Here is a 25983-nt window from a genome sequence, read left to right on the forward strand (position 1 = left end):
TGTAGGGGTCACAACAGATTTTTATTCTAATTCACAGGAATTCAGACTACAGGAAAAAGTAAAAATTAGCCAAGCTACATCAGCGGGGCCTGGCTAAGCCATGGCGGGAGCGGGGGAGCATTTGGCCCCATCTCCCCAACTCTGCCATCTAGGTGGAGGGGAGGATTTGGCCCCATCTCCCCCAGGCTGCAATACTGACCAAGTTAAAAAAAAAAAAAAAAAAAGTCAAGGGCAGGGGGATGCACACAGCACACCAGCCCCCTCCCTGCCAGACACACATGGGGTCCTTAAACCTCACCCAGTCAGGACTGCCCCTTCCTGTCCAGAGATCCCTGACAAACCTGCATTAGGGCCCCCCCTGCAACCTCCCAGTGGAGGGTTCCCTGGCCTAAAGTTCAGTGCAACCATCCCTACCCCCACTCGCGGTCCCAGGCTAGGAGGGGGGGTCACCCCAGGATCTCCCCCAGCCCAGCCTGGTCCCTGCCTCCTAGTGGAGAGGAGCAGTGGTGCTCCGCCCCCTCGCCATGGCCCAGCTCCACCCCCTCGCCCTCCGCGCCCAGCAGGGCCAGCAGCAGGGCCTTGGGCAGGTTCTCGAAGAGGGCGGCGCGGTTCTGCTGCTCGCCCTTCTTGACCCAGTGGCCGTAGATGCGGAAGGCGCAGGCGTCGATGAGCTTGCGCACGCCCTTCAGCGCGTAGGGGTCACGCAGCAGCAGCTCCCGCGTCACCGGCCGCGTCCGAACCCGGTAGCTGTTGAACATGCGGATGGAGGCCAGCACTGTCCACGCCAGCACCTACCACGCAGGACAGGCCATCAGCAGGAGGGTGGGGGTGCGTGGGAGAGACCATTATCCCAGTGGGTGGGAACACAGGAGAGCCCAGTATCCCTGTTCCTGATGTGGGGGGAATGAGGCAGCAGGGGAAACCATTAGCACAGGGCAGAGGGGGAGGCCACAGGGGAGACCACTTTCCAACTGCAGAGGGGAGGAATGGGATGGCAGAGACCATTATCCCACTGTAAGGAGGAGGAGAAGCCAGGTGGCAAAGGAGAGACCATTATCCCCACCATTGGGGAGGCGGGGGGGGAAAGCACATAGGAGATGCCATTACTCCAGTGCTGCGGAATGGCTATTCCAGCAAAGGGGAGAATGGAAAAGGAAGAGGGATAGGGGGAGTCACAAGAGCCCCTTAAGGCAGCACATGGAGGAGGGGGGCATGTACCCTGAAGAACCCAGCAAAGTCCATGAGCTCCGTGCAGTGGGGGGGAGAGGGAGAACCCAGGAGAGCTCAATTCAGGTGGGAGGGGGAGAGGGGAACCTGGGAGAGCCCATTAGCTCAGTGCAGGCCGGGGGGAGTTATTGGGGACTCAAGAGCCCACTGACCCAAGGGAGGGGGTTCTTGCTGGAAGGCCCATTACAGTGATGGGGAAAGCCCTGGAAGACCCCAGCTAGTGGGGAGGGGGAGAAGGAGGTGACTCACCCTGAACCGGCGGTAGGGGCTGAACAGCCGGACCGGGCGCCCCACGCAGCGCTCGAAGAAGGGATGCTGCAGGGCCTGCTCCGCCGTCAGCCGCTCCGCCGGCTCCACACACAGCAGCCGCGAGATCTGCAGGGGCAGGAGGAGTCAGAGGGGCCTAAGCCACTAGACCACGGGGTGCCAGGGGACAATCCACTCAGCACAAGGGCATTGGGGGGGGGACACGACTGTTTTATTCAGGGGGGGTGGGGGGAAGCTGATTGATTTGGGGATGGAGTTGGGGGGTTGCGATTGCAGGAGGCTGATCCAATTGGGATGGCAGGGGGGCCTCCTGCTCTCACCAGGTCCTTGACGGTGTCGGAGCGGTCATCCCACTCAGGGGAGCTGAACTGGTAGTGCCCCTCCATGATCATGCGCAGCATCAGCATCTGCTTGCGGTGCCAGAATGGGGGTGAGCCGGCCAGCAGGGAGAAGAAGATCACCCCACATGCCCACCTGGGGGGAGGAGAGGTGGGGGTGAGGTCACGCTACGGTTCCATGAGTAAGACCTAGGGTAGGCAGAGCCACTGGGAGGGGGACAGATGGACAGACACAGACCAATGGGTGGAGGGATGGACAGACGGATCATTGGCCTGGAATCATGGACACAACTCAGCCACGGTGAATCTGCAGGGAGGGGCCAGAGGGTGGAGCCAGGAGTGGGGGATCAGCAGCAAGAGGGGCCAATGGCCACTGTGTGGGGAGCTGGGCCCCTCCCCACACCAGATGGCAGACAGGGCCACATCCCCCACACGCTCTCAAGTCAGACCCATCACTTGCCAGGTGCGACCATGTGTACGGGGCTGGGACAGACACAATGGGGCGGGAGGGGTCAAGTCATTCCTACTGGATCCATCAGAGCGCTGGTACTGGGGGGAGGGCGGGCATGGACACCACTAGCTGGGGACCTGGTCAGAATCCCGCACAGCGGGTGGGTGGGTGGCCAGCAGGGGGCACATGGGGGTGTCTAAGAGCCATAACAGGAACTGAGGTAGACAGGGCAAGCCCACCCACTCCCCCCAGAATGAGCCCTTCTCCCCACAGCCCAACGGTGGTTGCTGGAACAGGGACTCACAGGTCCACTTCCTGGCCGTAGCCCGGGTGCATCTCATCCATGGAGCACTTGAGGATCTCTGGGGCTAAGTACCCGGGGGTCCCGCACAGCTCTGGTATGGGGGAGGGGCAAGAGAGACACCCCAGGCATGGGTGAGCAGGGACCAACAGTGCCCTTCAATTCCCTCCCAGATCAGCCCCATGGATCAGCCCGCCCCTGCACCCCCCTCCCCGAAGCAGTCCCCAGCAGCTCCCCCCTTCCACCCAGCCATGTTCTCCCTTCCCCCAACCCTGAATCGCTCAGCCCCCCAGACTGGGGTGTGTGCTCCCCTCCAACTCCTCCCCACCCATCAGTCAGCCCCTTGGCCTCTCCCCTCCCCACAGTCCCCTGGATTGACCCAGCTAGCTCAGCCCTCCCACTGACAATAGATCAGCTTGGCCTCCCTCCTGTCCTCCCCCCAGGCCCAGCCAGCCAGTCCCCTCCCACCCAGCCTGCTCTGACCCCGCAGTTTCTGCCCCGGCTCCAGCCGGCAGGAGAAGCCGAAGTCAGAGAGCTTTATATTGAGCTGATCGTCCATGAGGATGTTCTCGGGCTTCAAGTCACGGTGGATGATGTGGCTGGCATGCAGGTAGCTCACTGCCTCCAGCAGCGCTCGCATGATGCACCTGGGGGGGGGGGGGGGGGGGAGTGAAGAGCCAGATCACTCCTGCAGCCACTGCCTCGCCAAACAGAGGGTGCTGGGGGGAGCAGGGCAGGAGCGCGGCTGCGGGGGAGCTCCCGGCTACTGCAGCCCCAGCTTCCCCCAGCAGCGGGCATTGTACGGTACCTGGTCTCCTTCTCACTCAGGGTCACTTTCTCCGTCAGGTAGTCAAAGAGCTCCCCACGCCGCATCCTGGGGAGAGAAGGGGGTTGTCAGCCAGCTTGGGGAGGGGGGCGGGCGGCCGCGGTGGGGTGACAGGGCAGATTGGGGGTGATCAGCCCTGGTGGGGTGGGTGGAAATTGGCCCAGGGAGCGGATGGAGTGGGAGGGAGCCCAGGCAGGCAGTACAGGATGTGGGGACACCACCTTTCCTGATCCATGGGCACAGGCACCCCACACCACAGCAACTCTGGGGTCTGCAGGAGGTAGGCTGGTTCCATTCCTGGTGTGAGAGCCCCAGGGCATGGGGGGCCCCTACAGGGAGTGGGGGCACACGCGAGTGTGCCGGAGGCCCCTGCGGCGTGGCAGGCCCCTGCAGGGGTGGGGGAGTGGGGGGGGATCACTCGTGGTAGGGTCCTGGTGGGAGAAGTGGGGGCTGGGCAGGCCCCTCTGGGGAAGGGGCATGGGAGCGCAGGAATCTCATACTCACAGATCAAACACCAGGAACATGAACGTGGACGACTCGTAGGAATCAATCAGTGAAACTGTGGGGAGAGAGAGGAATGAGAGGATGGGGGGGTTACAGCGGAGCACTCCTTGTGTCGGGGGTGGGTCTTCCTGCCAGAGGGGTGCCCAGAAGATTGCTGGGGGGGGTGGGTCACTGGGTACATAGGCACTGCAAACAAGGGATGTTCATAACTGGGGTTAAACTACCAGTGAAGACGCAGTGACTTGGGTTAGCCGGGGGAAACTGACACCAGCCGTCTAGGCTTCAAAGCTCCGCTAATACCAAATTCTAAGTAAGTCTCGCATGCAGTGGCTGGAAGCGGACAGGGAGAGGTCACCCTTGGTTTGTTTGCTGTCTGCTTGTCTCAGGTAAGGGACGCAGAAACAGTAAAGCATCACAATGAGCAACAGCGAAGCAACTGCAAAGCCAGAGCTGGCCAGGCTGGAGGCAGAAGAAAGCGACAGAGAACATGAGCACCAGAAACGGTGAGCAGATCAGGGAGCTGCCTATTGGCAAGCCCTAGAAGGTGAGAAGCAAAGAGAAGAGTGAGACGCAGCAGCTCATGCATGAGCTGCGGAGCTGAGAGAGAAAGAGATCCAAGAAGAGGAGCAGCGGATGTATAACCTGGACAGATCCCAGCATCACCAATCTCTCCCTCCACTCAAAGAACCCTTAGCTCAGACAAGTTGTATCCTGTGTACAGGGAATCAGCCTGCACTAAAGAATATCTGACCACATTTGAAAGGCTCTGTGAGATTCACAATATTCTTGAGGACAAGAAAGACCCCCCACTGACTGCAAAACTGTCTGGTAAAGCTTTGAATGTATTTAATGAAATGCTGATTCAGGAAGCGTTGTTATACAGTATCGTACATTTCAAAAAGCTGTTTTACAAGGTTTCAAGTTACTCCTGAAGCGAATAAGACGTGCGACAACAAGGAAATGGATAAAGGGGAAGAGGGCTGAGGATTACAACTAATGATTCGATATCTTTGCTCCAGAACATTTCCTGCATACGTGCACTGACGACATTAGGAACAGTCTGTGAGATAAATCTTTAAAATCTGTGCAAGAGATGGCCACTCTGGCTGACTCCTTTGTGCAAGCCCAGAGGTGCAATGAGTGCAAGCCACAGAAAGGAGGGACCCAAACCCAGCGTAAAGGGGATCCCATTTTACCCCTGGGAAGGAGGCCTAAGGACTCACCCCTGCAGAATCATTCCCCTTCTGAAAATCCTCATCACAAACCTCCTGTGACAGAGGAGGGTCCCAGTCAGTGTTTCCATTGTAACTCCACTGACCACCTGAAAAATCAGTGGCCTGAGCTAAAAGAAACCAGGCCCCAGCCAACCCACATTAACACAGCTGTCCTTAATACAGGCGCTCCAGAGCTACCCCCAGGGTCTAATGATGAGTTTTGTGAGGACTGACCCCGAGGGGGTAGCTATGGAATTTATTAAGGCTTCCAGAGTAAATACCAAGGAGTGCATGATGTGGAGAGACACCGGAGCCCAGATCTCTCTGGTCAAGGGAAGCATGGACCAAAAGACTGACCTGTTACCTGACCAGAAGGTGGAGCGTCTGGCTGTGGGGGGATATAACATTCCTGTAGCTTTAGCCAAGGTGCATGTGGACTGGGAAGGTTTGGAAGGTGTCTTGCCGGTACGGGTGCGGGATAGTAACCCCATGGAAATGCTTGCTGGGAATGATATTTTGCATAAGGCTATTAATGTGGTAACTTGTAGCAAAAGGTAATCATATGCTGGGATCCCAGAGGAGAGTGGTAAAATCCCAGAGATTGCTTGGGGGGGTCTATCTAGCTCCTCTGCAGCAGACGGAAACTGCATTTCCACATGTGGGAAGGGGTTGAGGCTGTGTCCTGCACGGCAGAGAAAAACAGCATGGCCTCGGGCTAGGGGCGGGGCAGAGAGAGGATGAGCCCTGTGACTGAAGACACTGTCCCAGATATCAGATTTTTTTTGTTTGTTTTGCAACTGAACAAAGGGTATACCCCACTCTAGAGAGCACAAAAGAGTGTGTCCTAGATGAGGCCCCAAGCAGGGAAGATGGGGAGAGGTTTTTAAAGAAGATGGGAGATTGCATAAAGATGCTCCATTGACAAAAAAACAAAAGCCCTGGGCGTCCCTCTAAGCAGTTGGTTGTGCCCACCAGCACTGTGGGGAATTAATGTTGTTAGCACATGACTGACCTTTTGCTAATCACCTAGGGCCACACAGAACCTGAGACGGGTTAAAAGAAAATGTCTGCTGGCCAGGAAAACAGAATGATGAAAGGAATTATTGCAGAAGACCTGCAGGACCCCAGACAGTTCCTCTACACCCCTTGCCTCTGATACGAGAGGCATTCCTGAGGGTAGCAATGGACATTGTGGGTCCCATGCCCATGTCCTACCAAAAGGGGGAAGAAATCTATTTTGGTGGTGGTGAATTTGCCACTAGGTATCCTGAGGCTGTAGCTCTGACTAACACCGAGACAGAGAAAGAGCCAGTAACTGAATATGTACACAGGTTAAAAAAGGAGTTAGAAGACATGATGGCTGGTAAATGAAGATATATATCACGTTAGAGAGCCTTATGGTAATGTTGTCCCATAACTAGTCCATGTGAACAGACTTAGAGCCTATCACAGCAGGGAAGCCATGGTGAACATGATCCACTGTGTAGAGGGGGAAACTGAGGCACACCACCTCATTGATTGAATGGCTGAATGCCAAACTGACTCAGCCCTGGAAAGCATCACTATCTGCAGTGCATTAACACCAGTTGAAAGGGCAGAGGTGTTGTCTGTGTTGCAATAACACAAAGAAGTGTTTTCTCACTAGCCAGGGAAGATCCACTTGCTAACTCAGAAGATCATTACAGAAGGGCCACAGTCGCCCCCCAGCAGATCCTCCAGGGCCACTTGCAAGATGCAGGAACAAATTCAAACAGCAATACAAAACACCTTGGACCTGGGAGTAATTAAAGAGTCTGACAGCATCCGATGAAGTGAGCTGTAGCTTACGAAAGCTTACGCTCAAATGAATTTGTTAGTCTCTAAGGTGCCACAAGTCCTCCTTTTCTTTTTGCGGATACAGACTAACACGGCAGCTACTTGGAAACCTGACAGCTCTTAGGTGTCACCTGTGGTCTTGGTCTCTAAGAAATACAACACTTTATGGTTTTGTGTTGATTATAGAAAACTCAATGCTTTGCAGCGCCAGATGTGTATTTCATCCCTAGAATTGATGATATAATGCACATTTTAAGGAAAGCTAAATATCTCCACTCTTGATTTAACTCAAGGTTACTGGCAGATTCCTTTAGATAAGGGTGCTCAGAAAAAAAAAAAAAATCGGCTTTCATCACTGATATGGGACTCTGGGGTCATAATGTTACCATTTGGGTTAATTAATGCTGGAACCAACTTTCAGAGGCTGGTCAACCCAGTGTGAACATAGACCCTTGCAGAGCTCTGCAAACCATTTAAGGACATCGCAGTGTTTAGCAATACTTGGGCAGATCACAAAACACACTCGGAAGTTGTGCTGTCAAAGCCCAAAGAGCTAGGCCTAACCATAAAAGCCTCTAAGTGTAAAATTGGAGCAGCCACAGCTCCTTATTTGGAACACTGGGTAGGGGGAGGGTCACAGATCCCATGAGCGCTTAAAAAGTTGAAGCCATTGGAAACTGGCCTGTACCTCAAACCAAAAAACAGGTCCACTCTTTCATAGGTTTGGTAAACTATTACTTGAGGTTTGTTGGGGTTACTTGGGGTTCTGCAACATTGTATCTGCAATCACAGACCTATGTCACAAAAATAAATAAATAAACCTAACAAAGTCATATGGACAAAGGCACATCAAGAGGGATTTGATAAGGTGAAGAAAATCTTGTCCAAAAAAGCTAGTCCAGATTTTGACAAAATGTTTGAACTGTGTACAGGTGCATCAGACATTGGTCTAGGCCAGGGGTTTCAAACACGCGGCCCATGGAGTTATTTCCTGTGGCCCGCCATAGGTGCAGACTCCACCGGCTGCCAGGCTCCCCTCACCCCCCGCCTTCCCGCCCAAGCGCGCCACATCTCCGCCTACCTCCCAGCGCTTCTCGCTGCTTAGGACTTTCCAGGAGGGAGGAGCGGGGACGCGGCATGCTCAGGGGAAGAGGTGGAGAAGAGGGGCCAGGGAGAGGATTTGGGGAAGGGGTTGGAATAGGGGCAGGGAGGGGGCGGAGCTGGAATGGGCGTGGGGAAGGGGCAGGGCCTCATGGAAGGGGTGGAGTGGGGAAGGGGCCGGGGGCAAGGTGTGGGGCTTTTCTATGGAAGGGTTTCAGTGATGCTGCCCTCGGGCCAATGTACTAGTCCTCATGTGGCCCTCGTGGTTATTTGAGTTCGAGATCCATGGTCTAGGCTCTGTGCTGATGCAGATGGGGGAACAACAACAAATACCCCATCACCTTCTTAAACAATTGACACCCACCGTACAAAATTATCCTGTCATAGAAAAAGAACATTATGCTACAGTGTAGGCAGTCAAGCAATTAAGGGCCTATCTTATTAACAGAAAATTCAGGGTATTGATGGATCATTCGCCATTAATCTTGTTTAAAAAAACCTGAAGGCTCAATTTCCAAGCTTCTATGCTGGAGTCTTATACTCCAAGAATTTGATATGGAAATTGTTCATATAAAGGGAAGGGAAAACATGGTGGAAGATGCCCTATCCAGGAAAGAGGGCCCTGACCTGCTGCCTCCAGGTCAGCCAGTGACTAATCTTACTGCAGCTCTGTAAAGGGGGAGGTGTGACAGAATGTACTTCTGAATTCACACCCTACGCACTATTGTTATAATCTTTGTAAAAAGCACACCCTGCAAGGGATCATTTGAAAACTCATAATTTGCTAATCATTGTCATCCTGATAAAATATGTGTAGAAATATTGTATGTGAAGTTATAACATTCCTCTGTATGGTGTTAAGAACATATGTTTCAAACCGAGGTTGGCAAACAGGTCTATCACAAACAAAGGAATGGGTGCTCTGTTTAATTTGCATTTAAGCAGTAAAAAGAGTCATCAAGCAGGAAGGGAAACAAAGGAAGCTCAAACAGGTGAGAAAAAAGCAGCAGGGAGCATCCTTCCACACAGACTTTTTATCTCTTGGAACCAAGTTTTAAATGTTTTTCAAAAGAAGAACTGAAACTACAAAAGAGAGGGAAAAACATCCCAAGACACCCCTCTCTCTCTGTCCATCGATTCTCTACATCTAAAGAGACAAAGGAAGCAGCTGTTGGAATGCAGAAGGGGTCCTAAGTTAAGAGGTTTGGTCAAACCGCTGAGTATCAGGGGGGTAGCCGTGTTAGTTTGTATCCACAAAAACAAATCCACAAACTGCTGAGCGCACGCGGTCAGAAAACAAACGGTTAAATTCAAAGCAAGGTTAAGTTAGGCATCGGTTGCATTTTATCTTTATTTTTCTTGTACCCATTTCTGACATTTATGCCTCATTACTTGTACTCACTTAAAACAACAATAAAAATAGTCATAAATTTAATAAGTACAAAGGGATTTTATCTAATCAAGTATGTTTAAAATGAAGTGTCTGGGAAACGCCACTGGGGTGGTAAGTTGTGTGCATTATTCCTATTAAAGAAATAATGCACTAAATGTAACTTGTACTGTCCAGGAGAGGGTTGGGCACAACAGGACATACATTTCTGGGGGGGAATCTTAAGACTGGGGGTGTATTGGGGGTCACCCTGCTGTATAACCCAGGCTGGTGAGAGCCAGATTGTAACCCAGGTGTGGCTGGCAGGCTTCAGCTACACACAGGGTGTGACTTGCATGCTGTTTGTGAGCAGCCCAGGTGGAAGGCACTTCAGCAAGGTTGCAGGCAGGAGTGACACAGCTGTTCATTAGTCTGGACTGCATCCTGGTATGTCACAGGGGATGGTACCAGGGGTGGGACTTCCTGTCATAGGGGTGCCCGGGAAATTTGGAGGGTGTTACCCGGTATAGAGGCACAGCAAAAAGGCGTGTTCTTCACTGGGGTTAAACTAGCAGTGAGTTGGGTTAGCAGGGGGAAAAAAAAAATCAATTCCAGTCCTCTAAGCTTCAACCTGAGCTGTTAAATCTTCATCTCTACTTCACAGCTCCCTGGGTGCAAGCAGCGATGTCTGTTTCACTACAGTCAAATGTACATCTGGGAACAAAGAATGTTGGCCACACTACAGGACGGGTGACTCTGTCCTGAGAAGCAAGTGACTCTGAAAAAGATTTGGGGGTCGTGATGTATGATCAGCTGATCATGAACTCCCAGTGCAATCTGGCAGAGAAAGGCCTAATACGATCCAACGGCTAGAAACTGAAGCTGGACAAATTCAGCTCAGAAATAAAGCGGACGTATTGAACAGGGGGCATAATTAACCATTCAAACAAATGACCAAGGTTCCCGGGGGATTCTCCGTCACTGGCAATTTTAAAATCAGGACTGAATGTTTTTAAAAACACCCACTCTGCTCCGTAAGGAATAGCCCAGGGAAGCCCTCTGGCCTGTGTTATACACGAGATCAGACTAGATCATCCCAGTGGTCCCTTCTAGATTTGGAATCCATGAACTCAAGGCCACGCCTGTTTTTTGCAGTGTAAACATACCCACTTACTGACATAGGGTGTCCCAGGGGGATGGAGGGTGTCACTCACTGATGTAGGGGTGCCCAGCCACCTGACGCAGGATGGCAATCTCCTTGCCCGTGGAGGTCCGCACCTCCTCCAGCTGCTGCGGGGTCATGCGCTCCGGGGTCACCTCAATGATCTTCACCGCAAACTCCTGCCCCGTCTGCTTGTGCACGCAGCGCCGCACCACGCTGCTCACGCCCCTGCCATGGACAGACCAACAGACACCACTGTGAGACAGACACCCACAGCCCTCCACACCCTGTTGATTTATACGTTTCAAGTCCTGATGGAACCACTGTGATCATCTAGTTCCAATAGCTAGTTACTTTCACTGTGAGATGTTTACAAATTCAGACTACAAATAAGACGCACAGTTTCAACCTCCAGCCGTTGGATCGTGTTAGACCTTTCTCTGCTAGACTGAAGAGTCCATCATCGAATTTTGTCCCCCGCATAAATACTTAGAGACTGTGATCAAGTTACCCCTCAACCTTCTCTTTCTTAAGCTAAATAAATTGAGCTCCGTAAGTCTATCGCTATTAGGCAGGATTTCCAACCCTTTGATCATTGTCATGGCTCTTCTCTAACCTCTCCAGTTTATCAACATCACCTGCTCACCCACCTGCTACGGACAGACAGGCACCCTGGTGAGATAGACAGACTGACACCCACAACCCCCCCACCCCACGCTGCTCACAGCCCTGCCATGGACAGATGTAGCCGCCCATCTCTGTGTGCACAGAGCTCCCCCTCACCCCAACCCCCCCCCCCCCCCAAGTAAGGAGTGAGACCCTTCCCCCTGCCCCACCTGCCGATGACGTCCTTGGGGTCATACTTCTGGTAGAACTCCTTAGCGCCGGCCCAGTCGGGCAGCTCATCGTCTAGCCCTACATCTCGGGTCATGCTGGCCGGCTCCCCAGGAGCTGAGCTCCAGGACCCGAGCTCCAGGACCCCCGCACCTGCTGGGTGAAAGAAGAGTCAGACAGCAAGTGGGGAGGGAGCAGTGATCTGTCCCATAGACCCTTCACACACACACCCCACCTTCCCCTGCAGCATGGGAGACCCCCAGCGCAGCCAACTGGCCCCATTCCCTCTCCCGTCCAGCCCACTTCACTTCCCCCAGTTCCACACTTCTCTTCCCCAGCAATCCCTTTTCCAGCTAGCATACCCCCTTTCCCTTTCCCCTCCAGATAACCAGCCAGATCACCCACCTCCTTGCATCCCCCCCAGCCAGCCCCACTCATGTGACCCCACCCAGACACCCTCCCACAGAGTGCCCCCTCCCCACCCACGTGCCCCTCCATCCCAGCCTCCTCCCACGGAGCACCCCCTCCCCACTCACGTGCCTCCCCGCCCCAGCCATCTGACCCCCTCCCAACACTCCCTCCCCAAGTCAGCCAGCCCCCTTTTCACTGTACCCCATTCCCAGCCCCCAGGCTTGGGGTGATCAGACCTCAGCAAGAGCCACTTTGAGGGGAGCCATCTTGGAAGGGTCTAGACAGGAGCTGGAGGGCAGGGGGAGCTCCGGGTGGGATGGAACAGGAGGAGAAGGGTGAGGGAGCTAAGCCAGGCCAGGCTGGCCTGGGCAGCGAGGGCAGGCTGGGTGGCTGCAGGGGTGATGCTGAGCGAACGAGCGGGGAATGTGCGGGCTGCAGCCAGCCGAGCTGGGGATCCCACCCACCGCAACCACTGACTGGGTCCGCGTCAGCGCCCCGCCACAGGGTGCCCTGATCCCCACCCAGGGGACCCAACGGGGCATCCCCCAGCCTCCCCCCCTACGCAACCCCCCACGGGGCCTCCCCCACACGGGGCGTCCCCGAGCCCCCCCCCACGTACCCCCCCACCACGGGGCATCCCCCAGCCTCCCCCCCACATACCCCCCCACACACGGGGCGTCCCCGAGCCTCCCCCCCACATACCCCCCCGCCACGGGGCGTCCCCGAGCCTCCCCCCCACGTACCCCCCCACACCGGGGCGTTCCCGAGCCTCCCCCCCACGTACCCCCCCGCCACGGGGCGTCCCCCAGCCTCCCCCCCACGTACCCCCCCACACACGGGGCGTCCCCGAGCCTCCCCCCCACGTACCCCCCCGCCACGGGGCGTCCCCCAGCCTCCCCCCCACGTACCCCCCCACACACACGGGGCGTCCCCGAGCCTCCCCCCGACACACGGGGCGTCCACGGGCCTCCCCTCCCACGTACCCCCCCCCACGGGACCTCCCCCCCCCAGCATCGCGCTCCCGCCCACTCACCCGGCACCTCGGTTTCGAGCCGGACTCCCAGCCCCGCCCCCTACGTCTGCCCCGATTGGCCCGCACTGTCCCACCCCCACGGGAGGAGAGGCAAGACGGCCAATCAGCAGGCAGGAAGAGTGAGTCGCGAGCCAGGGGTCATGAGTCGGGGAGCCAATAAGAGGCGGAACTAAGAATTAAGCCACCGCCTGATTGTCCAGTCGAGCTGTGGGGTGGGGCCGGGTGTGGTGAATGGCGGACAGCCGGACCAATGAGGAGTCCAAGGCGGGGTTTGAACCTGAGTGAGGGCTCAATTGACCGACCAGGAACGGGAATGTGGAGCAGCCCTATGATTGACAAACCAAACTGCCAGTCAGCCGAGGACAGGGGCGGGTAGGTCTTTAAAGCTAACCAATCAGGAGCCAAGAGAGGGCCCGCCGGAGGGGAACAGGGGGAAGCTCTTAGAGGAGCAGCTTCCTGGGTCAGCCAAGGGGCAGCCAGGTGACCTCTGACCCCAGAGGCAGGGTTAGGGGCCCTCACGCCAAAGGGGGTGCAGCCTGGTCACGTGACCTGACCGGTGCCCTGGGCTGTCACATGGCAAATGCTGACCCCCAGCTGACCCCATGGTGCCCCCCGGTCACGTGACACCCTCCCCCGGTGGCCCCTGTGGCCCTCGGGCGGCTGGGCTGGGGGCACTGCACCAGGGGGGCTGCCCTGGACCCATCCTGCCCCCGAGGCCCCGTAGAGCCCGGGGCGGCCAGTGTCCCCCCGGCCCCCCTGCACGGAGCCCAGCCACCGGGGTCGGCTGCACCCGGGGTCGGCCCCCTTTCAGTGCCGAGTCTTCATTGAGTCCCCCTCATTTAGGGTTTCGCCTGCCGGTCGTACATGGTACCGTTTTGAGAGGGTCTCTTTCTAGAAGTCCATAATCTATAACTAAACTATTGTTGTATGTAAAGTAAATAAGGTCTTTAGAATGTTTAAGAAACTTCATTTAAAATTAAATTAAAAGGGGGAGCCCCCCCACCCCTCCCACCCCACCCGGACCGGTGGCCAGGACCCAGGCAGTGTGAGTGCCACTGAACATCAGCTCGCGTGCCACCTTTGGCACGCGGGCCATAGGTTGCCTACCCCTGGGCTAAAGCATCTTCCAGAAAGGCCTCTGGGCTGGATGTGAACGGGGGGTGGCGGGACCCCGTATCCCTCTCCCCAGTGCGCCCGATTCACCTTCCTGCTCCTCTGCGCTCCTCCCCTCCTTACCCATCCGTGGCTCGCGTCAGCCCCTTGTGCCCCCGCGCCGTCCTGGGAGCTCGTGTTTGTCCGCCCTGACCCCTAGATCCTTTTTGGCGTCACTGCTGCCCTGGCTACAGTCCCCCATTCGCGTGCTCTGGCCTGCGTTTCTCGAGCCCAGCTCTGCATTTGGTTGTGTAACCCACATACCTCCCAGGAGCGGTGTTCTGTCCCATCTAGCGGCACTGAGACCACTTAAAGAGAGAGATAAAATGAGTCTGCTTAACAGCCAGGTGGCTTTTAGCTCATGAGGTAGAGGCTCATGCACTAAGCTCCAGAGCTCCCCATTTGATCCCGCCCGCCGATGACCAGGATCTGTTGGTGTTACAAGTCGGGGCTCATCTAGGATATCACCTGGGAAGTCTCTGAAGCTCGGGATGCACTTCCCCAGCTCGGGGAAGTATGTAATCCACACACCTCCTGGGTGTGGTGGTGTGTCCCATCTAGTGGCACTGAGACCACTTAGAGAGAGATAAAACGAGTCTGCTCTAGAGCCTTAGCTAACAGCCAGGTGACTTTTAGCTCATGCGGTAGAGTATCAGGCACTAAGCTCCAGAGCTTCCACGTTCAATCCCGATGACCAGGTCTGTCGGCATTACATTAGGGCACCTTTTGTTTGAATGGGCCCAGCTTACTCTGACCCAGAGATCCCTTAATGCTAACTGATGGATGACATAAGTGATGCACAGAGGTTTACAGGCGTCTCCTGGGGCTGGTATATGCATAATAATTCACCAGTGGAGGGGCATGTGAGGTCTCCACTGACCCAGTAGGCCACTAATCAGTTTAATCTTTCCAAAATGATAATAATATTTAAGAAGTTATGTTTCTGTACTGAACATTATGGTTTTAAGGTGTGTAAGTTAAGACAGGTCAACTGAGGGTGGAGGTGCTTATCTCTCCCGGGCTGACCATTGCGTATTGTGTGTCTTACAATGTAAATCTATTTGCATCCGGAGCCACCAGCTAATCAAGACTGCGAAGTCAACAAGAGATCACAGAATCTACAGGAAGAACCACACAGTAGGAAGGGTTGTCCTGTTTATGACTAAGATCAAAGCATTCGTCTGGTATATCAGGAGGAGCATGCAGAGAGAGATACGGTATCCTTCACCCAAGGGACAAGCAGCCTGCCTGCTTGTCTTATGAACGGAGGATCACAGCCGATCTGCTTGTTGCTCACTGAGAGAAAGACTTTGGGTGACCTAAACTTCATAAAACCATGAAAGTGTCTTGTTATTTAAATCTAGACTCTAGAAGGCACATGATGATTTTGTTTTAAACGTAACCCATTGTTTCCAATACTTTTACCTAATTGCTATTATATGAATCGTGGTTGTTTGCTTTCACTGTACTTCTTTTCACCATAAACAAAGGGAAGTGTTGTGTGTTAAGCAGAGCTGTGATCCTGTGGTAAGCTGAGGTGTGGTGTTCCTTTGGGAACAGCAGGTCTGTGAATTCTGTGTGTCCAGCAGAACAGAGGCTGGACACTCTGCAAATTTATCAGCACCTATTTACTTTCAGATCATTAATGAAAATGTCAAATAGCGTCTGGCCTTGTACCGATCCCTGCAGAACTCCACTAGAAACTCCCCCATTGACAGCTGCTTCTTGAGCTCTGCCAGTCAGCCCGTTCTTAATCCATTTAACTTGTGCTCTGTTGATGTGGCATTGTGCTATATTTTTAATCAGAATGTCATATGAGTCTAAGTCAACTGCTTTACAAAAACCCTAAGTATATTACAGCTACACAACTGCCTTTATCAACCGAATTTGTAACCTCGTTAAAGAATTAAATCAGCTTTGTCTGACAAAAATGTCTTTTCCATAAAACAATGCTGTCTGACTTTAATTACATCTTTTCAGTCTTTGTTGATGGAAGCCCTTATCAGCTTTTCCCTTGTGTCGCCCAGAATTGATGTCACGCTAACCAGCCTATAATTCCCCTGGTCACCCTGCTTGCCTGGCACAGTATTAGCATTCTTCCAAAAAGAAAAGGAGTACTTGTGGCACCTTAGAGACTAACCAATTTATTTGAGCATAAGCTTTCATGAGCTACAGCTCACTTCATCAGATGCATAAAGTGGAAAATGCAGTGAGGATGTTTTATACACACAGACCAAGAAAAAATGGGTGTTTATCACTTCAAAAGGTTTTCTCTCCCCCCACCCCACTCTCCTGCTGGTAATAGCTTATCTAAAGTGATCACTCTCCTTACAATGTGTATGATAATCAAGGTGGGCCATTCCCAGCACAAATCCAGGGTTTAACAAGAACGTCTGAGGGGGGGTGGGGGGGGGAGGAAAAAACAAGGGGAAATAGGTTACCTTGCATAATGATTTAGCCAATCCCAGTCTCTATTCAAGCCTAAATCAACTGTATCCAATCCGCAAATGAACTCCAATCCAGCAGTTTCCCGCCGGAGCCCGGTCCTGAAGCCTTTCTGTTGTAATATCGCAACTTTCATGTCTGTAATCGTGTGACCAGAGAGACTGAAGTGCCCTCCGACTGGTTTATGAATGTTATAAATCTTGACATCTGATTTGTGTCCATTTATTCTTTTACGTAAAGACTGTCCAGTTTGACCAATGCACATGGTAGAGGGGCATTGCTTGCACATGATGGCATATATCACATTGGTAGATGTGCAGGTGAACGAGCCTCTGATAGTGTGGCTGATGTGATTAGGCCCTATGATGGTGCCCCCTGAATAGATATGTGGGCACAGTTGGCAACGGGCTTTGTTGCAAGGATAGGTTCCTGGGTTACTGTTTTTGTTGTGTGGTGTGTGGTTGCTGGTGAGTATTTGCTTCAGGTTCGGGGGCTGTCTGTAGGCAAGGCCTGGCCTGTCTCCCAAGACTTGTGAGAGTGTTGGGTCATCCTTCAGGATAGGTTGTAGATCCTTGATAATGCGTTGGAGGGGTTTTAGTTGGGGGCTGAAGGTGACGGCTAGTGGCGTTCTGTTATTTTCTTTGTTAGGCCTGTCCTGTAGTAGGTGACTTCTGGGAACTCTTCTGGCTCTATCAATCTGTTTCTTAGTCTTCTGGCATTTCATTCCAACATCTATTAAAAATAAACATTCGCAGGCTGCGATCTCCTCCGCCAACTTTGTTGGGACTTTGGGGGACGATTTACCTGGGCCTGTGATGTGAACATGTTTAGTAGACGTTGTTTAACATCCTCCTCGGTCACTGATGGGCCGGAAAGTAGTTCACCATCCTCACGGGATGCGAGTTCATCATCCTGCTTCTCTCCAAATACAAAGCCCTAATATTTATGGAACACTTCTGCCTTCTGTACATCCTTATTAACAGCTTTACCATCTCCGTCTAGGAACGGAATCGGTCTGGTCCTTAGCCCTACCAGCCATGGATTTTTCCTTGATGTTTTTAGGTTCCCTTATTGCCATCTCTGCTGGGAATAGACAGTCACGGATGATCCTGTCTCACACCCCCCCCCCCCCCCCGGTCTCTCTCAAGTCTCAGTCCCAAGCCACAGAGAAGCCAGAGCTGCTCCAGAACTGGCAGGGCTGGGGAGATTCCAGGCCAGTTGTGGTGAGATGCAGGCAGGGCAACTCCCATCCTGCAGTCCCAGGAGAGGAAAATCAGATCTGGGAATTCCCCTGATCCCCCAGAGCCAATGGGGATGTGGCAGGAGATCATTCAGCCCTGGCAATCAGGTAGGAGATGAGTCCCATGAGCAGCGGCACCAGGATGAGCAGAGACACCCAGACCCCGATGCTGAGAAGGGAGAACCGGAAGGACTTCCGGGCCCAGAGATCTGCGTCGGGAGAGTTTGTCTTCCGCTTCTCGTTGGCCTGGGGAGAAAAGGGAGAGTCACCAGAAGCACAGCCCTGTCATCCTCCCTCTCTGCTATATCCCAGCCGCCGGTAGTCCCCAGCACCAAGACACGACCCCGTACCCCCTCTATATCCCAGTCCCCGGTAGCTCCTGGCACCAAGACATGGCCACATACCCCCCGCTATATCCCAGCTCCTGGTAGCCCCCCATGCCAAGACATGGCCCCGACCCCCCGCTACATCCCAGTCCCCAGTAACCCCTGGCACCGAGACATGGCCCCATGTCCCCCACTACATCCCAGTCCCTGGTAGCCCCCAGCACCGAGATGTGGCCCCATGCCCCCACCACCCTATCCCAGCTCTTGGGAACCTCCAGCACCAAGACATGGCCCCAGCCCCCCCTCGCCCTATTATATCCCAGCCCCAAGAACCGTCCAGCACTGAGACATGTCCCCATCCTCCCTGCTGTATCCCAGCCCCCCTCACCTTGACAGCATAGATTAGGGCCAGCACTCCCAGGCAGGAGCAGCAGCAGACAATGCTGCCTATGGCCAGGCAGCGGAGGGCATGGGGACGTGGGGTCCAGGCAGACGGCTCAGGCCGCGAGGGCCCCTCCTGGATCATCACCACAGTCTCTGCCTCATCCCCTGTGGGTTTCCCAGCGCAGCCGTTCCCCACACCGAGGGCCATCTCCTCCCCCATGAGGCACCGAGGGCTCCCCCAGCATGGGGCCGCAGGGGCACCTACAGGACAGAAACACAGATAGCCACATGCCACAGCCCTGCCCTGCCCCGCTGCAGCTGCTGTAGCCCCAGGCATGGCTAAGCTCCCCCTCGGGGAGGGGAATCGGGGTGCTCAACCAGCTCAGGGATAGGGTGTTGAGCCCAGAGTTACTAGGGAGCACCCCCCCCTCCCCACACCAGCTCCCTTAAGGCTGGGTCCCCTCTGAGCTGGGTCCCCTCATCCTTTGTGGGCTTCCCCTCTAGGGCTGTGTCTGTGCTTGGGATTACCTGCGTCCTCCCTGGTTTCCATTGCCCTGAGTCACTGCCTGCAGGGGATTACCTGGCTGCCCAGGGGAGGGGGGTGACACCGGGGAAGGGAGGGTGGCACCGAATGCCAGGGCACAGCCCATTCCTGAGCTTCCAGGGACAGCAGCTGCCTCAGCCAGCAATGCCCCATCCCCCAGTGCCCCCCAAGAGGGGAAGGGCCCCATGTCCCACCCCCTCGCCCCCGTGAGCCAGCCAGTCCCCCCCAGTCTCTGGTTCAGAATCGTTCCTTCTTTCTGTCAGCTCTTTTCAAAGGCGCTTTAAAGGTGGCTTCGAGCGCAGAGCAAACAACAGCCCCTGGGCTTCACAATCACATTGGTAACGTTCCCTCCGGTCCTCTCCAAACCCCGCTGGGTCCTGACAGCGACTCTCAGGCCACACCTAACAGCCCTGGCTGGAAAATCATCCACCACAGCCCCGGGTGGGGGGCGGGGGCCTCTAGCCGAGAGCAGGGTGCTAAGGGGAGTAAAGATCCCCTCGTGCCAGGGCAGCTGTGAGTCTGGTCTGCCCTAGGGAAGGGCAGGGAGTAGACTGCGGGGAGACAGGCTGGATGGGCTCTGATTGGGAGTTGTCTCCATCTCTGCTGGGGAAACGGACTCTTGGGGAGGGGGCTGTGCGGACGAGGAAGGGGTGGGGTGGAAGAGAAGAGCCCCCCACCCCTATGGGGAATTGTCTCACCTGGTGGCAGGGTTCTGGCCTGGGATCCCAGCTCCACCCGTCTCCGTCTGCCTGTTTGTCTGCACACCTGTGAGTTCCCAGTCCAGGTTTGGCAGTGCGTCTTTAGGGCTGGGCCCAGCCTCTCAGCATGAGCTCATTGACTCTGACTCAAAGCTGGCCGGCTGCCTCGTCAAACGCCCCCACCCACCTTGCCAGGTCCCTGCGTGGATAGTCAGGCTGGGCTAGTGGCTTGAGCGTTGACATCCCCCTGCCTCTGGGGCGTGTGAGGGGGGAGGGCTGGTCGGTGGGCTAGGAGCTAGTTTCTGGGGCAGGGGGAGCCGTCTGATCAGCTATGGCTGCCTCCTTCCATTAGCTTGGGAGTTTTGCTCTCTCCATGCCTGGCAGCCCCCTCCCCATGGGCAGCAGCAGGACAGGTGAGTCTCTGTGTGTGTCCCTCTGCCTCTGAGCATGTGTCTGTCCAGCAGCCCCAAGGCCGAGCAACCGTGTCACGAGCCACCGCTCCCTCTCCAGGAGGGGCTGAATCAGAAAGCACTTGGGGCCCAGTGCTGGGGACAATCCACCCTGGGACCGCCCGAGCCAGCTGGGAAACTGGTCTTCACTCATTCCTGTGGCATGCCCCGGGGCTCCTGTGTGACAGCCCCACGCCCTCATATGGCATAGCTGGGGGTGTGTCACTTCCCCATACCCTTATATGGCACCTCCAAGTGTCATGTTCCCAGTGCTAACGCAATTCAAAGGCCTGCAGAGAGTACGTTTTAAACGTGTACTTGCTGAGGGTTAAAGTTTGGAGGGATAAAATTAAAACGACATGTGTGCCTGGGGAAATGAGTTGACACAAATTATGTTTCAGAGCTTGTATGAAGCTGTAAGAATACTTTGTATGACATTAGCGAAATGCGGCTGAACAAAGACGACGTTCAACATTCCACACGCTGTTCTGATTATTTTATCTAGCACTCTGGCGGGGTCGTCGGCCTCTGGCGCTTTGTCCACCAGCTCTGGTCTTTGAGCTGAGCGATTCTGTGTGAACCAGAGGCACTGTAGTGTGCATGCCAACGTGGTAATATTTTAAACACTCTCCGTGCACAAATTAACACAAGTATCTTTGATTTTATGGTTCACGTCATCAAAAACATAAGAGCTGCCATACTAGGTCACAGACCATGGTCCGTCTGGCTCAGAATCCTGTCTCTGACAGTGGCCCATGCCAGAGCTTGAGTGTGCACAGTACAGGGCAAATATGGAGTGATCCACCCCATCTTCCACTCCTGGCTTCTGGTAGTCAGAGGTTTAGGATAACCTTGAACATGGGGTTCCATCTCTGACCATCTTGGCTAATAGCCATTGATGGACCTGTCCTCCATGATTTTATCCACTTCTTTTTAAAAGCCTGCTGTAGTGGGGTCATCACCATGGCTGCTCTGGCCAGGGGCATCTACAACACAACCTGGGCAGTCCTCAAATTGCTTCTCTCTCAGAAAGTTATTGGCCTCCCCCAAGGAGGAATTTCTATTTGGGGCAAAGTAGATTAGGGACCATAGTTGAAAGGGGAAAGACATTTGCACACTTAGTTCTGCATTATTTTTCTCATACATGTTGATAAGTTAGAGTTTGTCCAGAACAAGAGACACGTGGCCCCATGTCCTCCCAAGTGTGCAGTAGGTCTATGGGCATCTAGGCCTTCACAAAGTACCCCTCAGCCACTCAACTCCTACCATTGGTGCACATGGCAACCAATTGATCACTGTCCCCTTTGTAACAGCCTTTAACATCTTTGAAGACTGTTACCAGGTCCCCCCTGAGTCTTTTTATCTCAAGACTGGAGCATGGGGCACAGGTCACTTGCTGGAGGATTCTCTGCACCTTGAAGTCTTTAAACCATGATTTGAGGACTTCAATAGCTCAGACATAGGTGAGGGGTTTATTGCAGGAGTGGGTGGGTCAGATTCTGTGGCTGCACTGTGCAGGAGGTCAGACTAGATGATCAAAATGGTCCCTTCTGACCTTAATATCTATGAGTCTAAGACTAAAAACGACCGTGTTTTTAGCCCTTCCTCATAGGTCAGGTTTGCTAAACCTTTTATCAATTTTGGTGCTGTCCTCTGGCCTCTCTCCAATTTCTCCACCTCTTTCCTAAAATGGGGTGTCCACATCTGGACACAATGCTCCAGCTGAGACCTCACCAGTACTGAGTAGAGTGGGACAATTACCTCCCGTGTCTTACATACAATGCCCCGTTAAAACACCACAGAACGCTATTAGCCTTTTTCACAACGGCATCATATTGTTGACTCATATTGAATTTGTGATCCACTATAGCCCCAGATCCTTTTTTGCAATACTATCATTTAGCCAGTTATTCCCCATTTTGTATTTGTGCCTTTGATTTTTCCTCCCTAGGTGTAATATTTTGCACTTGTCTTTATTGAATTTCATCTTGTCAAATTCAGACCAATTCCTTAATTTGTCACGGTCATTCTGAATTCTAATCCTGTCCTCCAAAGTGCTTGCAACCACTCCCAACATGGTGTCAGCAACAAATTTTATAAGCATACTCTCCACTCCATTATCCAAGTTATTAATGAAAATACTGAATAGTACTAGACCCAGGATGGACCCCTGCAGCACTCCACTAGATACGCCTTCCCACTTTGACAGCGAATCATTGAGAACTACTCTTCCAACCAGTTTTGCACCCACCTTATAGCAATTTCCTCTAGACCACATTACTCTAGTTTGCTTATGAGAATGTCATGTGAGACTGTGTCAAAAGCCTTATATCGTATCTATTGCTTCTCCCCTAACAGGGCTACTGGCCTAGTGGTTAAAGATGGAAATTAGGTTGATTTGACATGATTTATTCTTATACCCACTTTCACTTCAGCAGTGCCTCTTAATTCCTCCCCAGTCTCTCTGCATTAGGCCTTTTGTTATCATAACACCTGTTTTCAGTAATTGCTCAGCTCTCTCATCGACTGACTTGTATGATTTAATGCTGTTGAGTATCTAGAGTTACAGCTTGCATAAAAGTAAAATGTAACCTGACGATTGGCCTAACCTGACGATTACTTTAGATAAGCTATTACCAGCAGGACAGTGGGGTGGGAGGAGGTATTGTTTCATATTCTCTGTGTATATATAAAGTCTGCTGCAGTTTCCACGGTATGCATCTGATGAAGTGAGCTGTAGCTCACGAAAGCTCATGCTCAAATAAATTGGTTAGTCTCTAAGGTGCCACAAGTACTCCTTTTCTTTTTGCAAAATGTAAAGTGTTATATATTTATATCAGTAAGAACAGAAAAAATCATTCTTTCGGGCCCCTTGATTGTGATGATAAAAACAAAGAAAGTCATTGTTGCTTTCCAGATACTGCTACAAAATATTGTCCATCATGTACTCCCTCCTATGCTTTTGTTAATGGTATTTATTTACTCGTCTGATAGTCCACTGAACAGTACAACTATATTTGATAAAACTGAACAGACGTTTAAGAGGTGAATCGGAGAAGGTTGCCGTTTCAGACCAAAAAAAATTCAGAAAGGGAGGAGAGGGTGTGGGGTGGGTCAACAGTGTCAGAGGCTGCAGCCTTATCCCTGGCCCGCATGCAGGCACAAAGCCATGGCTTTTGCCTTTTAACATTTTACTTTTTTATTGTAAAATCCCTGAACGGAGCAAATTTATAGCATGATTGGAATTTAAATCTTTTTCTTTACAATACAAGCCTAGTAAGAGACCTATGTCCCATCTTTGTCAACTGCCTTTGTTTCATGTTCTCTGTGTATATAAATCTCCCCACTGTATTTTCCACTGAATACATCCGATGAAGTGAGCTGTAGCTCACAAAAGCTTATGATCAAATAAATTTGTTAGTCTCTAAGGTGCCACAAGTCCTCCTTTTCTTTTTGCGGATACAGACTAACACGGCTGCTACTCTGAAGCCTGCCTTTAGAGAAAGTTTTTGGGTGGTTGGGGGTTTTCTAGGCTGGGCAATTCATTTAGGCAAAACTTCAAAAACAAACTAACACGATTTTTTAAAGGTGGGGAGAGATCTTTTAAACACTGATATGTAATTTTTATTTCACTAGACCTCTTCATCTTTAACACAAAACCAAAATGCTAAGCAATCTGTTCCACCTGGTATGTAGCTGTGACCTATCCCAGACCTCTACCTAATTCAACTGATAATGCACAGACTCAGCTCAGGCATATGGACGAAGGGCTCACACTTGCTGTTAAAATAAGGAGACCAGAAAGGAAAAGTTTATAGAGGTGTTCCAGTCTGCTAGAGACCAGATCTTGAAGGGACTTCGCATTGTATAATGGACTGTTAAAACAAGTGTCAGGTGCATCAAAGCAGATGGAGAGTCTCTGTATAAATTATAAACTTTAAACTGAACATTTCAGCTGTTAGCAGCATTGATGGAGGAACTGCAACTTGAGCAAGCAGAACTGCAAAAATTGTCCAAGGGCTGCAAAAGGCCCATAGAAAGCAACTTGTAGAGGTAAATTGCTGACCGACACAAACAAGTCAATGCTCAAGATATGTCCCAAGATGATTGTACCAACAGTCATGGCCTAACTTTTACACAAGCTGGTGTGATAAGATGTGCTGCACAACAAGATTAGAAAGTTCCAGTCCCAGCTGCAAAATCTCAAAAGCTGATGTTTCATTCCCTGATTGGATGGTGAGAAAGGATGACACTTTTCAAATCTTCACCATCTGCTTGGTCCACACCAGCACTTCCAAGAAAAGGAATCCATCCTGTCTCCTTCAGCCCACAGCTTCCTGAAGGCTGACGACACCTGGAAGGGAGAAGACAGAGATCCTGAGTTGATGCCCTAGGAGTGCTCCTGGTGACATGAAGTACCTGTCTCAGATAGGCACTTTTAACTGTCTCTATTTTCCAGCAATTCAGGTTGCCTGCTAATACACTGGGAAAAGACTGTGGTTGTGTGTCCCCTTTGCTCCACCTGTTATTGCAATGTCAACTCTTACTGTAAATAATAACAGCACTGAAAGCTGACAAGTGAGCAAAGATCTGGTAAGTAACACACAGACTCTCTCTGGGGTGATGACCTAAGTCAATCAACTGACCACTTCCTGAAACTGCGTTCCTAATTAGTAAGGAAGTGTACATGCTTGTGTATGAGTTTTAAAGTGTCACAGAATGTGTCCTTGTTTTGTAGCAAATTCCAATCAAGATTGTTGTACAGTACCTTGGACACTGAACAAATTACTGTTGTTAACTAAGATGGCATAACACTGTATGCACGTCTACCATAGTTCATGTTCCATACTGCTGTCCCAGTTCAGGGCAAGCGTAGCTGTATCTGCCCTCAGTGGTTCAGGTTACCTCAGGCTTCCAGCACTGCAACTGTTGCCTTTATTGAATAGAGACATGGGTCCCTCTCCCTTCTGACCAGGGTATTTCCAGGATGGACAGTTCCCTGCCTTTGCTCCCAGCACAGACAGGCTGTCCAAACAGACCTGCTTGCTTCCTCTTCAGAGACTAACAGAGTGATTGCCAGCAATACAAGTTGCCATACCAAGTTTTCTAGGCAAGCCGACTTTATTTTTAAAGGTACAAAGCAGGACAGAGAACCATTAAAACCAACAAAAGAACTGGCACGTGTACTAATAAGTTTACCAGATTTCAACCCAACTCTCACATGGGCTGTGGCAAGACCCCTCTTTCAACCCTCACTCCTGGGGGCTTCCTTGTGATCACCAGTTCAGCGGAGCTTTAATCACAACAAGCACACAGACTTAAGAGGCCTCGTAGGCCAAGTCCTTCCAATCTTCCCCTGTGGATTGGGGCCCTCCAGGGAGCAAGGGTCCAGTCCGTTTGCTGGATCAGGAAGAAAGCCCCAGCTCCACCATAGCTGTTGTCTGGGGGGCTCTGGAGAATCCAGTTCAAACTAGTCTATGCATATCTCCCCAGGAGGGGGAGAAAGAGTTTGAAGGCTGATAATGCAGGAAGTTCGTTAGCACCCTACTCGAGAAGGTACGTACAATGCTGCAGTAACAGACACAGCTGCATTTTTAATACCATGTACCCCAAAGGCATTAACCCTAATTCAATAAGGTTTAATTTAACTCCGTAAAGCTTCTCTTAATCCCATATGGTTCGTTCAGGACATTATGGAATATTGTCAGTGTGTCACACCTGCTGGTCAAGTGCTAGGCACATACAGATATAAAATGAGACCAAGCGGGCAGGCTTCTTGATCTGCACTAAGTCTGCCCAATGATTCATTAGAACCTAGGAATTCATCTTAGCTACTTAGAAACGTTAGAGCCTGGGGCTAATCTCACTCCTTGGGAAACAGGTAACGAGGGT

At 52.4% G+C, this 25983-nt stretch overlaps 2 protein-coding genes across 5 annotated transcripts; both read right to left on the reverse strand.

Moving 5' to 3' along the window:
- Window positions 1-2: 2 nt before the first annotated feature.
- On the reverse strand, window positions 3-12885 carry PHKG2 (phosphorylase kinase catalytic subunit gamma 2). Of its 4 annotated transcripts, none has more exons than XM_077820699.1 (10): window positions 12854-12885; window positions 11412-11565; window positions 10628-10803; window positions 3915-3969; window positions 3393-3458; window positions 3068-3231; window positions 2588-2678; window positions 1815-1968; window positions 1477-1602; window positions 3-791 (listed from the first exon to the last, which is right to left on the reverse strand). In XM_077820699.1, the coding sequence occupies exons 2-10, from the start codon at window positions 11504-11506 to the stop codon at window positions 447-449; spliced, it is 1272 nt and encodes a 423-aa protein (XP_077676825.1). In that variant the 5' UTR covers window positions 11507-11565; window positions 12854-12885; the 3' UTR covers window positions 3-446. The 4 variants fall into 4 exon arrangements, with proteins under 4 accessions (XP_077676825.1, XP_077676821.1, XP_077676824.1 ...); XM_077820695.1 differs by having other exon boundaries at window positions 11412-11562; window positions 12854-12879; XM_077820698.1 differs by lacking the exon at window positions 12854-12885 and adding an exon at window positions 12057-12352 and having other exon boundaries at window positions 11412-11562.
- Window positions 12886-17777: 4892 nt separating this feature from the next.
- TMEM265 (transmembrane protein 265) lies at window positions 17778-18620 on the reverse strand. The gene is made up of 2 exons (XM_077819183.1): window positions 18405-18620; window positions 17778-17936 (listed from the first exon to the last, which is right to left on the reverse strand). The coding sequence occupies exons 1-2, from the start codon at window positions 18618-18620 to the stop codon at window positions 17778-17780; spliced, it is 375 nt and encodes a 124-aa protein (XP_077675309.1).
- Window positions 18621-25983: the final 7363 nt, after the last annotated feature.

Source organism: Eretmochelys imbricata, chromosome 6 (genome assembly GCF_965152235.1).
Source record: "Eretmochelys imbricata isolate rEreImb1 chromosome 6, rEreImb1.hap1, whole genome shotgun sequence".
Classification (NCBI taxonomy): domain Eukaryota; kingdom Metazoa; phylum Chordata; order Testudines; family Cheloniidae; genus Eretmochelys; species Eretmochelys imbricata.

Bases quoted from the DNA above. Each gene is read 5' to 3' on its own strand.
- PHKG2 (XM_077820699.1), bottom strand. From the start codon at position 11,506: ATGACCCGAGATGTAGGGCTAGACGATGAGCTGCCCGACTGGGCCGGC. The intron at 10,804-11,411 runs GTGGGGCAGGGG...TGTCCATGGCAG, and splicing joins CCCAAGGACGTCATCGGCAG to GGGCGTGAGCAGCGTGGTGC. The intron at 1,969-2,587 runs GTGAGTCCCTGT...TCCTCCCCCCAG, and splicing joins TACGGCCAGGAAGTGGACCT to GTGGGCATGTGGGGTGATCT.
- TMEM265 (XM_077819183.1), bottom strand. From the start codon at position 18,620: ATGGGGGAGGAGATGGCCCTCGGTGTGGGGAACGGCTGCGCTGGGAAA. The intron at 17,937-18,404 runs GTGAGGGGGGCT...TTTTCTCCCCAG, and splicing joins CCCTAATCTATGCTGTCAAG to GCCAACGAGAAGCGGAAGAC.